The sequence below is a fragment of the Candoia aspera genome, chromosome 1 (genome assembly GCF_035149785.1).
Source record: "Candoia aspera isolate rCanAsp1 chromosome 1, rCanAsp1.hap2, whole genome shotgun sequence".
Lineage (NCBI taxonomy): Eukaryota > Metazoa > Chordata > Lepidosauria > Squamata > Boidae > Candoia > Candoia aspera.
Window position 1 is genome coordinate 64,806,652 of NC_086153.1, and position 12,768 is coordinate 64,819,419.

Genomic DNA, 12,768 nt, shown 5'->3' on the forward strand with positions numbered 1-12,768 from the left:
GAACTGTGCATGCCACTGCATTCTGGACCAGCTGCAGCTTCTGGATGGTCTTCAAGGGCACCCTCATACTGAGCACATTGCAGTAATCCAGACGAGAAGTGACTAGAGCATGAGTGACAATGAGCAAGCAAATCTGCAAAACAAGACAATGGAAAAGTGCCAGCATATGTACAATTCACTGGGAGTTGGGCAGCATATAAATTTAATAAATTATTTTCTTTTAAATGCTGTATGTCCATACTATAATACTACTACTTAGGACTTTCAAAATGGGTACTTTGAAAAAAAGTAAACAGCAAAAGGTTAATAAAAAAACTTTTTCTTAAAACTAAATATGAGATTGACAGAAAAGTAGAATTAGCTTCAATATTTTAAAAATATGACTTCACCTAAAATAGGTATGGGCGCATAGTGCAGAGGAAAGTGTATTTGTATACCAGAGTTAGTTTTCTCCAGGTTACAACTTTCAGTAGATGAAACATGAATATAAATAGGCTGTGTCAAACTAAGTCACACATAGATATCCATGACTAATGGAAAGCTGTTAAATAATCCCTGTAATTACTGTTACATGTTTTCAGATGACAGAAGTTTGTATTTCAATAATCTCAAAAATTTATTTACATTCTTATAAACACAGGTTAAACATACGAAATATGGATATTTATCTCTTGGTTTAGATATTATACAGAAGCTTTATGTGTACTATGCAAACAAGTTGAATTCCATTTTGTATAAAATACATGTATTTACATATATGTCTAGACTAAAAGTAGGAACTGAATGGACTATTATAAATAAACAGTTTAAACCATTTGGTAACTGTTGACAAAGTTTTCTTTATACAGCATATGCAAATATTGAACCTTTGAAATATAAGAGTTCTGCTCCAGTTTACAGAAATCGTTGTTACATCCTAATATACACTTTAATCCAAACCAGTTTCTAATCAATTAAGACAGCAACTATTTTAATGAACTAGGTATTTATGCCAAGCATGTTTCTCTATTTAAGTGTGCTTGTGATGATTGGCTGATTACATAAGCCAATTCTGATGTCATGCTGGATAGAAGCTTTAGCCCAGCATATATTCAGAGCATTGGGTACAGGAAGTCTGATATTATTGCCCATGAATTGAGATTGCCATACACCTGTGTTACATCCAGACATAGCTATCTGCTATAAAGCTGAATTTGTCTTCTAATAATTAAAATGGATAGATAAAACTGAAATCTTACATTTATATTTTAAGCAGAAATAGTATTGCATACTTTCATACACACGTTTTTCTCCAATTTTATGCCAATTTTAGTGTTTTTTTTTCTTGTAAATCGATGTCTGCCATAGAATTGTACAATCTGGAGGCCATTTAATAATACATAGTCATAGTCATAGTCAGCCTGAAAACTGTCACTATCAGGATTACACAGAAAAGCATATACCATTTTTAAACAGAAAGCAGCACTTTCAGAGCTTTTACAAGTACAGGCATCCCTTCATATGAAAGTAGGTATAACTCTGCCATTCCTCCATTTTTAGAATACTATAGGAGAGAAACTAATAGAAGGCACATTTTAAAGCCTTTTTATTTTATTCCTGGCTTTGATTTCCAAGAATATATTTATAAAAATAAATTGGGCCCAATGACACGCGGGGGGGGGGGTGTAGGAGGAAGGACTGATGCAAGCAGCAATGTGCCACAAGCACCACTCCCTCTCTACACACGTCATGCCATTACACGTATGTCCCAGAGTGTTGGAGCTTGAGGTTCGATGCTGCTTTTATCATTTTGACAAAAACAACCAGATGCTGTTGATGTGCTGACAGATCCATTTCCTATGTTAGAATTTATTAAAGGTAATTCCTAAATGCTGGTAACTTGAAATTAGGTCCCATCAAAATAAGAGAATGTTTAGGATTCAAGTCTAAACTTTATCGGCTTAATAATAAAAATCTGCTGCTAGACTTACAGAATGGTACACACTGAGCATTAATCCAGCAGTTAATTTCTCAATAAAATCAAGGTACAGCCACAGTACTTCGCGTACACAAACTTATTTTTCTAGTAAACAATGCATAATTGCTTAATTTATTATTCAAATACAATTAAATTTAATTCAGATGAATACGTTTAGAATTACTGAAAAACAATATGGTAATACATTAACAATTTTGCAAAGTATATAGTTCCTCTTTTCCCAAGTCTCCTGGCTATCATGGAGTATGATCCAGCTCAGATCTAAACAAGACATTAACATACGTTATCTAAGAATGCAGTGACATGTAAAATGCACATCCAAAAATTCACATTAAAAAATGCAAAAATAATAGTTTCTCTATTTGAATGAGCAACTCAGTGCAATTTATACCTTTAATTGCAAATCTGACAAAAATGACATGTGTGCCTACTCCTTATCTGAACAAGTGGATTGGATTCAACATGTGCTTTGCAAATGCTAAAGGTTGCTATGAAAATCATTATTTTAATAATGCAGAATGTCCTTTTCATTTGTGGGAAAAGCTAATATGCAATCATATTAAAGAACCATTTCAATAAATGTCAAGTCAATTAATACTAAATTTGATAATCAAAATGCAAATGTAACTTTGTTGCTAATAATTTTAGTTTACTACATCAAACAGCAAAACAAGGTGTTGTAAAACAAGTTCAATTTTGAAGACAGCAATGTTTATTCTATTGAAAAAAATGTTCAGAATCATACTATTTATTTATATTTCCATTAATGAATGTATTTACCACTGCTTTCATAAAGCTGCAGGTAAAAAAAAAATTTTTTTCCACAAAGATTTCAAAGTCAACTTCGTAATGTTTTGTTATGACATATTTACAGTTGATTTTTTTTTAAAAAAGAATTACTTCAAATATTACATGTAGTGGTAATGACAACCATAAATCACCTTTACACTGAAATTTCATAAACTGACCTCTGTATGATCAACATAAAACTTTAAATCAGAACTGATAACTCAACAGCCACGTCAAGATTATGTAAGATTCCACATTAAAATATAAGGTCTTGATTACTAGCGGAAACAATGAGGATTTGACTGATAAAATACATTTACAGGAACTGTAGTTTCAAGTGATGACTGAGTTTTTTCAACAATTGCCCAAGTTCCATGACAGTTTGGACTGATCATATGGATGTCGTGCTTTGGGCACAAGTAACAAGGTGTTACTCTTCAATGTACATGTTTATAAATGTTACCATCCTTATTCATTAAAAATCTAACAAACCTAAAACTCTGGTATAAATCTGTAATATAATTAAAAATGCTTAAATAATATACACAGATATACTTAAGGATACTACTGAAACTTTGTCAGCCTGATAGGATACAGTCACTTGCCTTTTCTATCCACCAACAGTTCCATTTTTATGGTGATCAAAACGTCCTTGTTCAAATCTAGCAATTTTGGTCAAACCCCAGTATATAAAGACAGAAAATAAATGTACAATAAAAAGATGGGATAAATCAGGAGAGGCTTCTTAGTTTTAAATTCTTCACCAACTAATAAGGAAGCAGCACTGTATGCAGCCCAAAACACTCCAAAAAGCTGGCAGAAATAAAAAAGATAAAATGTCATCAAGACAAGGAAAGTCCCAAACTGCACAACAGAACAACTTTTTTTATCAGGAATCAGCAAAATAGACTGTGGTTATGTACAGTAATCTGAAACTAAATTCCTAATGCTGTCTGGGCACTCTGGAGTTGCAGTCCACCATATCTGGAAGGCACTACATTGGAGAAAGCTGATCTCCAATAATACCAAATCAGTAATATTAAATGAATGTATTTACAAGATCAGAAAGTCTGGCATCCTAACAAGGATTTTTTTGTTTGTTTTAGTTTTTCTCCCCTTAGTTACCGAAGCAGTCAATTTATAATTGTTTGGGGGAAAAAGTCATTTCATCCAGCTGTTTTTGAAAACTTTGTTAGCAAGCTGGTTTCTTTTTTTTCACTGAGTATAATGTGAAATATACAGTTTTGATAAGTTTTTCTACATCAGGCAAAATATTTATTCATAGGAATACAGCCATCAGAAGATGGAATACTTCTTTAGCATGTGTGTCACATTCACAAATGCCAATTTCCAGAAATTTTAGAGCATTTTGATTTTGTAAATGTGTAAGTTTCAACATATAATGCTGCAAACCATGTTTCAGATTTTTTTTCTCACCCTTCCATTAGAAAGGAACATATGTGCAACTTGCACAGCTTTTACTTCTGTGAACTTTAAAGCCAGAACTAGCTCTGTATGCCACAGAATAAAATTGGTTGAATTCAGAATTGTTCTTCAGAGAACAGAAAAACTCTTTCAGTTGTTAAAAGGGCTAAAGAAAGAAGCAGATGCAGTTTTCACTGTATCTTCCTTACAGTCCTTCAGCCACCACTTCTATTGTGCTACAGACATTTCCTATCACATATTCTGACAGGACAAAAGGGGCAAGCAATTAAATGTTATCCACTGCAGGAAATCAATCCCATTCCTTCAGTATAACTCATATTCCTGCATATTTCAATAAACATATACTTACACAAAAGTAAGAAACCATCTAGTTTCTCACAAATATGTCTTCAATCAAAATTGGGGGAAAAATCAAAATTCCCGTTAGGGGAGATGGGCGGTGATATAAATTTAAACATACATACATACATAAAATTTCCATGAGGCAAAAAGGAACTGATATTATCAAACTGCATTGGGTATTATAAACCCATAACTACCAGTGGAGTGGGTCTCAAGCATTTTTGAAACACCCTTTTTAATAAATCAAAATTCCCTCCTCACTTGTTTTGTCCTCTTGACTTGCCTCTCTTGATGTTATTTGACAGTCTGCTCTGTTCTGATATCACAGGGGCCTGTAGTCACTGGATCCTTAGACTCAGCTAATCAGATGTTGCAGCGAAACTAGGCTGCTTTGATCCAGTCAGCTGAGAATTGTGGAAGGAGGGAAGATGTCACTGTAGACATCTGTTGATTTTATAGGCATAAGTTAGCTCAAAAGCAAAATAGAACAGTGTACTTACTACCTGTTTAATATACTACTGTATAAAATTAACTGACATATTTTTTAGACTTCTGTCTTCTTGTCATACATAATATTGAACTTACTTTTATTAGAGTAGAAACAATTTCAAATGATCCAACTACCAGGAGCACAGGTGCTATTACAATAAGAGGAAGTAAAGAATATCCAATCACTCCAAGAACTTGGCCATATGCAACCTGTAAATTTAAAAATACTTTTTTTTAATACTTCAGACATTGTTTCCAATAACTCAGTCTATCAACAAAGATAACTGCTCAAGCTTGAGTACCTAAGTCATATGTTCTTACAAGGCTAATATCCTAAAATCTTCTTCTTCATACAGTCATTTTCTAAATTATCATCACTTCGCAGAATAATGGACTTAAGCTATAAGAAGAAAGGTTCTGGTTTAATGTTAGAAAAAACATTCCTAATAATAAGAGCAGTTCAACAGTGCATATTGAAAAAGATACGCTAAAAGAAAAGGATAGGGTTGAAAAGGGTGTTGAAAGAAAAGGATGGGGTTGAACAGAGGCTGGATACCCATCTGTCTTGAATACTCTCATTTGGATTCCAGTGTTTAACAGCAAAATTGACTCTAAACAGGGTCTAAACAGCCATTTTCAATGCTATCAGTCTTCTTTTTCTACACTTCCCAGCTTGCTGTTGATGCCATACTGATAAATAAAACCAATTATAATGGGCAACTACTATTTTTCCAAGTTGTCCTCAGACAGAACCATAAAATGGGCAATTAAGGAATGAAAATTCACATAGCTAGAGCCAATTTTAAAATAATTTGAGCTTTCAAATACCAAGTCTACTGTCACAAGATTCTTACCTCTCCTCCAAGAACTCTGGCCAACAGGAAGATTGTTAAAGATCCAAATATCCAAATAGTTATAATCCAGGACACCACCTTAAGAAATTGTTAAAGATTCTAATCAACCTGGTTTCTTCTGAACTGAACAATTAATTAATTCTGACATAACAATTAAAACTAATTTCCTTACTTTACTTTTAAAGTAACAAATAGATATGTTTTATATAAGTAGGGAAAAGGAAAAAAAATGAACTCTTTCCTTTAAAGTGAAAAAGCATGCCTTCACTCAGGCCATTCACACCTGTTCATGCAATTGTGCAGGCCTTATTCTGGACAAAACCCTCCAAGTTTTCATAAAATTCTACCTGCAGAAACAATAAAGAGCACTATACGGACCATCACCAATCTGCCATCAATGTTCAACATTGGCAAACTGGATCCTGATTTAGCAATTTGACTCTAGAGAGAATTAGGGACCTGTCATGGCAACAGAGAGGCTGTTTCTCTGTCTCTCTTTTGATAGTGTAAGAACTAAAAAGACCAGAGTTACAATTCTCCATTAGTCCTGCCCACATCTCTGAGAATTACGCTCTAGGAAAAAATGATGAGGGAAAGGATCAAACTTCTGCTCTTGCTGTCACAGCACTGAACAGCTATCAAACTATAGAAGCACATGAGGATTCTCTTTTTCCTCCCCTCCCCACCCACCAAAACTATAAAATAAGGCAAAGAAATACCAACCTAGAAATACACAATTTTCTTTCTAGAGCTTACAGGACACTGAGATTCTTAAAACTATGCATCTACTCAAGTAAAAAAATTATCCAAGCATTCCTAAACATACAAAAGCTTATGTATTATAATTAGTGTTCCTGAATAAAGTTACTAGTCATCAATTAAGAGAAGGTGATTTCTTATGGATTTCCAATTTGTTAAAAGGGATTAGAAGAAAATAGTTCTCACAGTGGAAAAAAGTGTGGATCTGGATTAAGGTGTTATGCTTGCTCCTAAATGATCTGGATTTAGGGACTTTCAGGGAACTATCCAAGGTTATACCAAGTTAGTTCAGGATGGCAAAAACAAAAGTGGACCACAAAGATTTCTAAGGCATTCTCTCCAAACTTGGGGGTTCAGCAAGAAAATGGCAAATATGGCTTAACCATAATTACATAGTGAGGCACAGTAGTTAAGAATCCTAATTTCACAAACACAATAATTAGGATCATCAGGATGATCAATCACCACAGCTGGCATTGGTATAGAAAGAGACAATCAAAATAATTCAAGATTTGTAGAGAACTAAGAAGTACATAATTTATAAGTGTGCAAAATATTGGAAAAATAGAGGACTGGTTGAAAATATGACTATACTAAGGAAACTGAATGACAGTAAATCCTAGGAAAGTGCTGGGCTTCAGGGTGGCCTTGAACATGTACATTACAACTATCAACATCTCCTTAATTCAAACATAACTTAAGATAACACAGCCACTCTGCGAACTCATGCAGCTTTTTAAAGGAGATGCTGACAGATGTGACATGTGTTCCCACGCTTGCTCCAAAGCATCTTTTCACTTTCATACCCAAAGCACAGCCCTAGTAAATCCTGAATAGATAACAGACAATCAACAAGTAGATAAAATGTAATACTCCATTCATAAACACAACACTCCTGAATCTGATAATACTTTGGATAACTTTAAAACTAATTAATTATGGATCAAGTCAATCAGTGGTTCCTAGCTATGATAATCTATAATTGTAACAGTAATAGTAGTAATAGTTTTATTTATTTTGCATAAAGGGAACATTCAGATTCAAAAAGTTGTTACTATGAGCTGCTATTATCTTCAAGCCCCACCTATGAAATTGTCAGCCACTATGGGAAACAGAATGTAAATGGATCTTCAGCTTGATCCAGGAGGACTCTGCAAAATTCTTCATGCATTCAACCTGACTGCAAGTAAGCTCCAATGCAAATGTACACCCTGATTATGTATCTATCACATTCCTCATCCTGATCCCAGTGAATGTATGGTTGGATGTGATTTAGGTACGAATGTACATTTCAAAAAGGAGCCAACCTTTTTGAAATGTACATTTGTAGTGTACTATCAATGGATTAGGGCCAAAAAGTTCAGTTTGCAGGACAGATTCCACTTTCACTTGGAAACAGTAGACTAAAAGTAAACAAAAGAGCAGGGTGACATAAGCATGGAGCAACATATTGAAGAGGAATAAAATTTGAGAGAAAAAACATCACTAGATAAAAGAACCATATTCCAATTATTTTTCAGGATATATTACTTCAAGATTCTATATAAAGAAGCAGGCAAGTTTAACATTTGACTGATAACAGTTTATTATCTGCTGATAACAGTTTAAGATAATGATGGTGCTTTAAAAAGACAAAATTCTTTACCTACCTTGAACTGTCCATATAATGAGATCATTGAAAAGAATAAGACAACAGCCAAAGGGCCCCAGAAGTCAGGATTATCTCTTACTACTTGTCTGTTGAATCCGAGAGAAGGCATTGGCATCAAGACACAGCGAATTTTGTAGTATATATCCTTCAGATCAATGTCTAATTCTTCTCTAAGGTTATAAAAAAATAGAACTTCCATAATATGTCCTGAAATTATGGTTTAGCATTATTTGAGAAGGCAGACTTTATCAAATGTACAGTATATGAAACAAAGCAACTGAAAGATTTTTCCCCCAAATACCTTCAGCTATTATTGAACAAGCAGAAGCACTGACACTTTTTAATACTAGAGGACAATAAACAATAAGCTGAGCCACTCCTTATCTGACAGCTATATTCTTCCATGTTAAATATTGCAAGGGGATATTGACTTCATTCTTACTCACTAGGAAAGAAGAGTATAGTAGGAAACCTAACAAGGCAAAGCCACTCAAAAATAATCCATAATCATACTGTTATCAGAAATTGATGTCCTTCTATTCATGGAATTAAGATGCAAATACTTTAAGCATTGTTACTTTAAGCATTTTTAACTTTAAGTAAGTGTCTATCATAACCTGAGCTTCTCCCTGTTAAAAAAAGTTTTTAATCATTTTTCATATTGATTCTACTGAAAAAAATATATTTCAATCTATGACATTATCTGAATAGCACACTATGACATGTTGCCTAAATGGAATCTTACCTATTGTGTAAAAAAAAAATATTGAAGTGACAGATATATTTAAATGTCAATAAATACAGAATTATTTAAAAGTAAGCTTTTTTTTTCATTTACATCCTTGTTCACTATTCCTACAAACCACTGCCCTTGCTCTAAAACAAGAAATTGGTTTCAAGGGCAGAGCTAAGCTAAGAATCTCAGAGCAATGTTACTTACAAGAGTGGTTTATTATCTTCAGGGTCATCATCTTCTACTTCCAAAAGCCAACCATAACCTCTTTGTCTCAGGAAAGTAGTTGCTGTGGATTCTTTCATAAATTCCGCATTTACGCCTCCAAGGTTGAGCTTCACATCTGTAGATGCTATTGAGCCACTTAGATCTTAAGTCAAAAGACATTTAAGAGAATGCAGTCAAGAATATATATTTTTGCTATACTGAAATGTATAGCAATAGATGAGACAAGGAAGGGTCACTAGGCCTAATTCACATATTATGCTAAGCTGTTGTTAAGTTTGTTTTTAGCTTGTCCTGATATGCAACTCATTCTATAAAATAAAACATGGTTTACAAACTACAGTGGATGACTTTGCATATTATACTAAGCAAGAAAAAGTGTAACATAATGACATAACGAACGAAATTATCCATAACCACATATAAGGAAGTAGCTTAGAAAGAAATACAATTGTTACATAAAGAATTCAAAAGAAGTGCATTGCAAAGTATGTTAGCATGGATTTTAAACTTTTAAAGCACTGATATCCTTTGGAAAGCTTGTGTGACTGCTTTGGAGGTTGTTGAATGCGTGCATAGACAACACTAGCATTGGGACCACCAGCCAAGTGGCATGAACACACATGGGCAGATATCTAGAGACGGTTTTTAAAGCAGCCATGCCAGCTTTCCAAACTGCTTTAAAACTTCAGGAAGGGGTACCATGCTCATGTGAAATGTTTTGCAAAGCCCTAATGAATACCAATATATTATCCATTGTGGAGAGGTGAAATATTCATTTTAGTATGAAGTTTCATAGGGTTCTTCCCTAGAGTTCAGCTGAAGTCCTCTCCTCCCCACTGTGAGCCAACAGGAAACTAAAGCAGCATAGGCTTTGCTGTTCCCATTGCCAGTCCTCGTTACCTCTGCTTTTGCTTGCTGCTAGAGGATGGTATCCTTATTTTCTGAGCAGGAAAGGCAATACTCTCCCATCTTCTTATCACCAGCTGACAGGAAAACCATTCACCAATCACAGAGAGATGGCTAGACCTGCAGATTTAGATCCTGACTCCCTTCACTTGCCGCTTCTCCCAGCCTGGGGATCAGCTGCCCAGGCTAGGAGAAGGCAAAGAGGAGAAGATCTCTTTACTCCCCAGACCTCCAAGCTAATCAATGGCTCAAAGATTTGGACCAGATAGTTCAAACAGCTGACTGGCATGGCTGTCTGCAGGAACCCTTATTCCATGTGTTTTACCATGGGCCTGCCCACCTCTCATCTGAATTTGAACACAGGCTTAGTATTGTTTCAGAATAGCATTAAATGCAGAAGAACCCAAACAACTGACAGGTGAGATGCTAGGGTGGGGACAGGCTATGCTGTACAATGCATTCTTTCTCCTGCTTCATCACAGAGATCACCTACCCATGCATGGGGGCATGGCAAAAAAAAATAGATTGTTGGGATTTGTCAGTGATGTGGTTAGGTAGAAGCAGAGAAGGGCTTTTAAACTGCAGACAACTTCTGTACTGACATCAATTGCTCTAAAATCTTGTCAGTTAACAGACTGCAGGAAAAGCAATTTTATATGACAAAGCTAAAAAACAATGAAGCATTGGAGAAAAATATCTGTGATTTAATTCATTATCTATAACTCTAAATCTAAGAACAAGATACGTTCACAATCCAGAATAAGATGCAGCCAAACTCGGTCCCAATTGTACCAAATATATGGCCGTTTGATTAGTGAGCAGGGTAGATTAAAAACTTGGCCTGCTATTTCTATAACATTAATGCTCAGATACCACTGAAGCACTGCATCCATTCTTTCTACAATCCATAGAGCGGTTGCTAAACCTTTCTGTGCATTGCACAAGAAGGATGCTTTTGACTGAAGAGCTTGAAGGTTTAATTTAAAAGCAGAACGATCAGTAGAACTCATGGGGTATTCCATTTTGAAGAGCAGAGCCATGTTCAGTGTAGAGAATTAGTTTGGTTTTGAAGTTTTACATAAATAAGAATCTGGGAAATATAAAAAAGTGTAATATTGTTTAAGGACATAAGGGCAGCCATACTAGCTCAGCTCAAAGGCCAGTCTAGTTCAGCATTCTGTCTCCAAAGCAGTTAATTACATGATTATGTCAATAAAAGCACAGTTTGAATAGCAACTCCATACTTCTGTCCTCCAGCAACTGATATCAAAAGTTTTAGTGTTTCTGGTACCAAATGTAAAACATAGTTCCATGATCCACAGGCATTGTAAACCTTATCCTTCAAACACTATGGTCTCACTTACTCCATCTATCTCCCCAAATATGCCCAAGTCCATCAAACTAACTGGATGTGATCAGCAGACGTTTTCAACATCAATTATTATTATCAATTAGTTTGATTAACAACTAATCCCCCCCAACTGTTGCCCTCCAGTGGTAATTTACTACAACTCCCAGAAAGCTAATCAAAAGTGTCCCAAAGCTGCTGTATACCTACAAAGATCTGTACACGACAGCGCTCTGTACTGATGCCCTCTCAGGTTAAGTAACCAATGTGCCACATCCACAGCCTTCTGCGCTGGTGTGTGTGGTGTGTGTAAAATATGGGAGGCGAGAGCCCGCAAGCAAGGGAAGGAAACCACCAGAACGTTTGCATAATTCAACCCTCAGGTTCAGTATATACCTCTCTTTGTTTCTTTCGGGGTTCTGCGGAACTCAGCAAGGCTTCACGCTCCCCCTCCTCCTCCGCCAGCACCTTTACACGATCCCTCCCCATTTACTGGACATGCCAGTGCAGCCCTCCTCTATTCCCGCAGGTGCCTCTGCCACGCAGACCAGGCTGGGCCACAAGGCTCCGCAGCCGGGGCTTCCCGTGACTCCTGTCCCCGCACTTCCAGGCATCTGCCTGGTTCCCTCCTCCAGGCAGCCCCGGTGCCCTCTCCGCAGAGGGCGCTATCCCTGCGCCCCACTCCCGCTCTTACCTTCGGCGTCGGCTGAGGAGACGAAGGTGAAATCGCCGTTACCGGGAGCGTAGAGCGGCTGCAGCGGAGGAGGAGAAGCTTTGGCGGGACCCGGGGGCTGCATCGCTCCGCTCGCGGAGAGCCTCGAAAGCTCGGCCGGAGAGCCAAGAGAGGGCCGAACGCAACCGCCGGGCAGCCCGTCAACAGCAGCCCCGGGAGGCGGAGGCGGAGATCATCCCCGCCTCCTGCTGACTGAGCATCAGCCCGACAAACCTGAGATCGACTTTCCGATTGGGCTCCCGTAAAGCCCTCTTTGATTGGCTGCTAAGATCTCCTACCCGATTGCCCGGAACTGAATTTCATTGGTCTGGAGAGCCCTCGTGCTTGATAATTGGTTGAATCAGTAAGAGAGGGGAGGCGGAAGAAAGAAATAGTGGAGTCCTTGGTGCTTTCTGAGCTTTGTTGTTTTCTTGCAGACGTTTCGTTGCCAAACTAGGCAACGTCTTCAGTATACAGAAAGAAATAGATTTGGCGGGGGCGGCGGCAGTTTTGGAAAGGGAAGGGGATGGATG

General features: G+C 36.8%; 1 protein-coding gene across 2 annotated transcripts in view; it reads right to left on the reverse strand.

Annotated features, from left to right (window-relative positions):
* Positions 1-12,475, reverse strand: part of YIPF4 (Yip1 domain family member 4) — a 93,173-nt gene extending 80,698 nt beyond the window's left edge. The window contains exons 1-6 of one of the 2 annotated variants that reach the window (XR_010068093.1): positions 12,218-12,475; positions 9,249-9,411; positions 8,307-8,478; positions 5,899-5,976; positions 5,141-5,254; positions 2,632-3,580 (exon numbers count right to left, since the gene is read on the reverse strand). Coding sequence is in view for 1 of the 2 variants with exons in the window: in XM_063305567.1 (XP_063161637.1) it covers positions 3,443-3,580; positions 5,141-5,254; positions 5,899-5,976; positions 8,307-8,478; positions 9,249-9,411; positions 12,218-12,320 (768 nt within the window). In the remaining variant the exon portion in view is untranslated. Of the gene's footprint in view, positions 1-604; positions 3,581-5,140; positions 5,255-5,898; positions 5,977-8,306; positions 8,479-9,248; positions 9,412-12,217 lie in introns of those variants that run through there. The other variant, XM_063305567.1, reaches the window with a different exon arrangement.
* Positions 12,476-12,768: the final 293 nt, after the last annotated feature.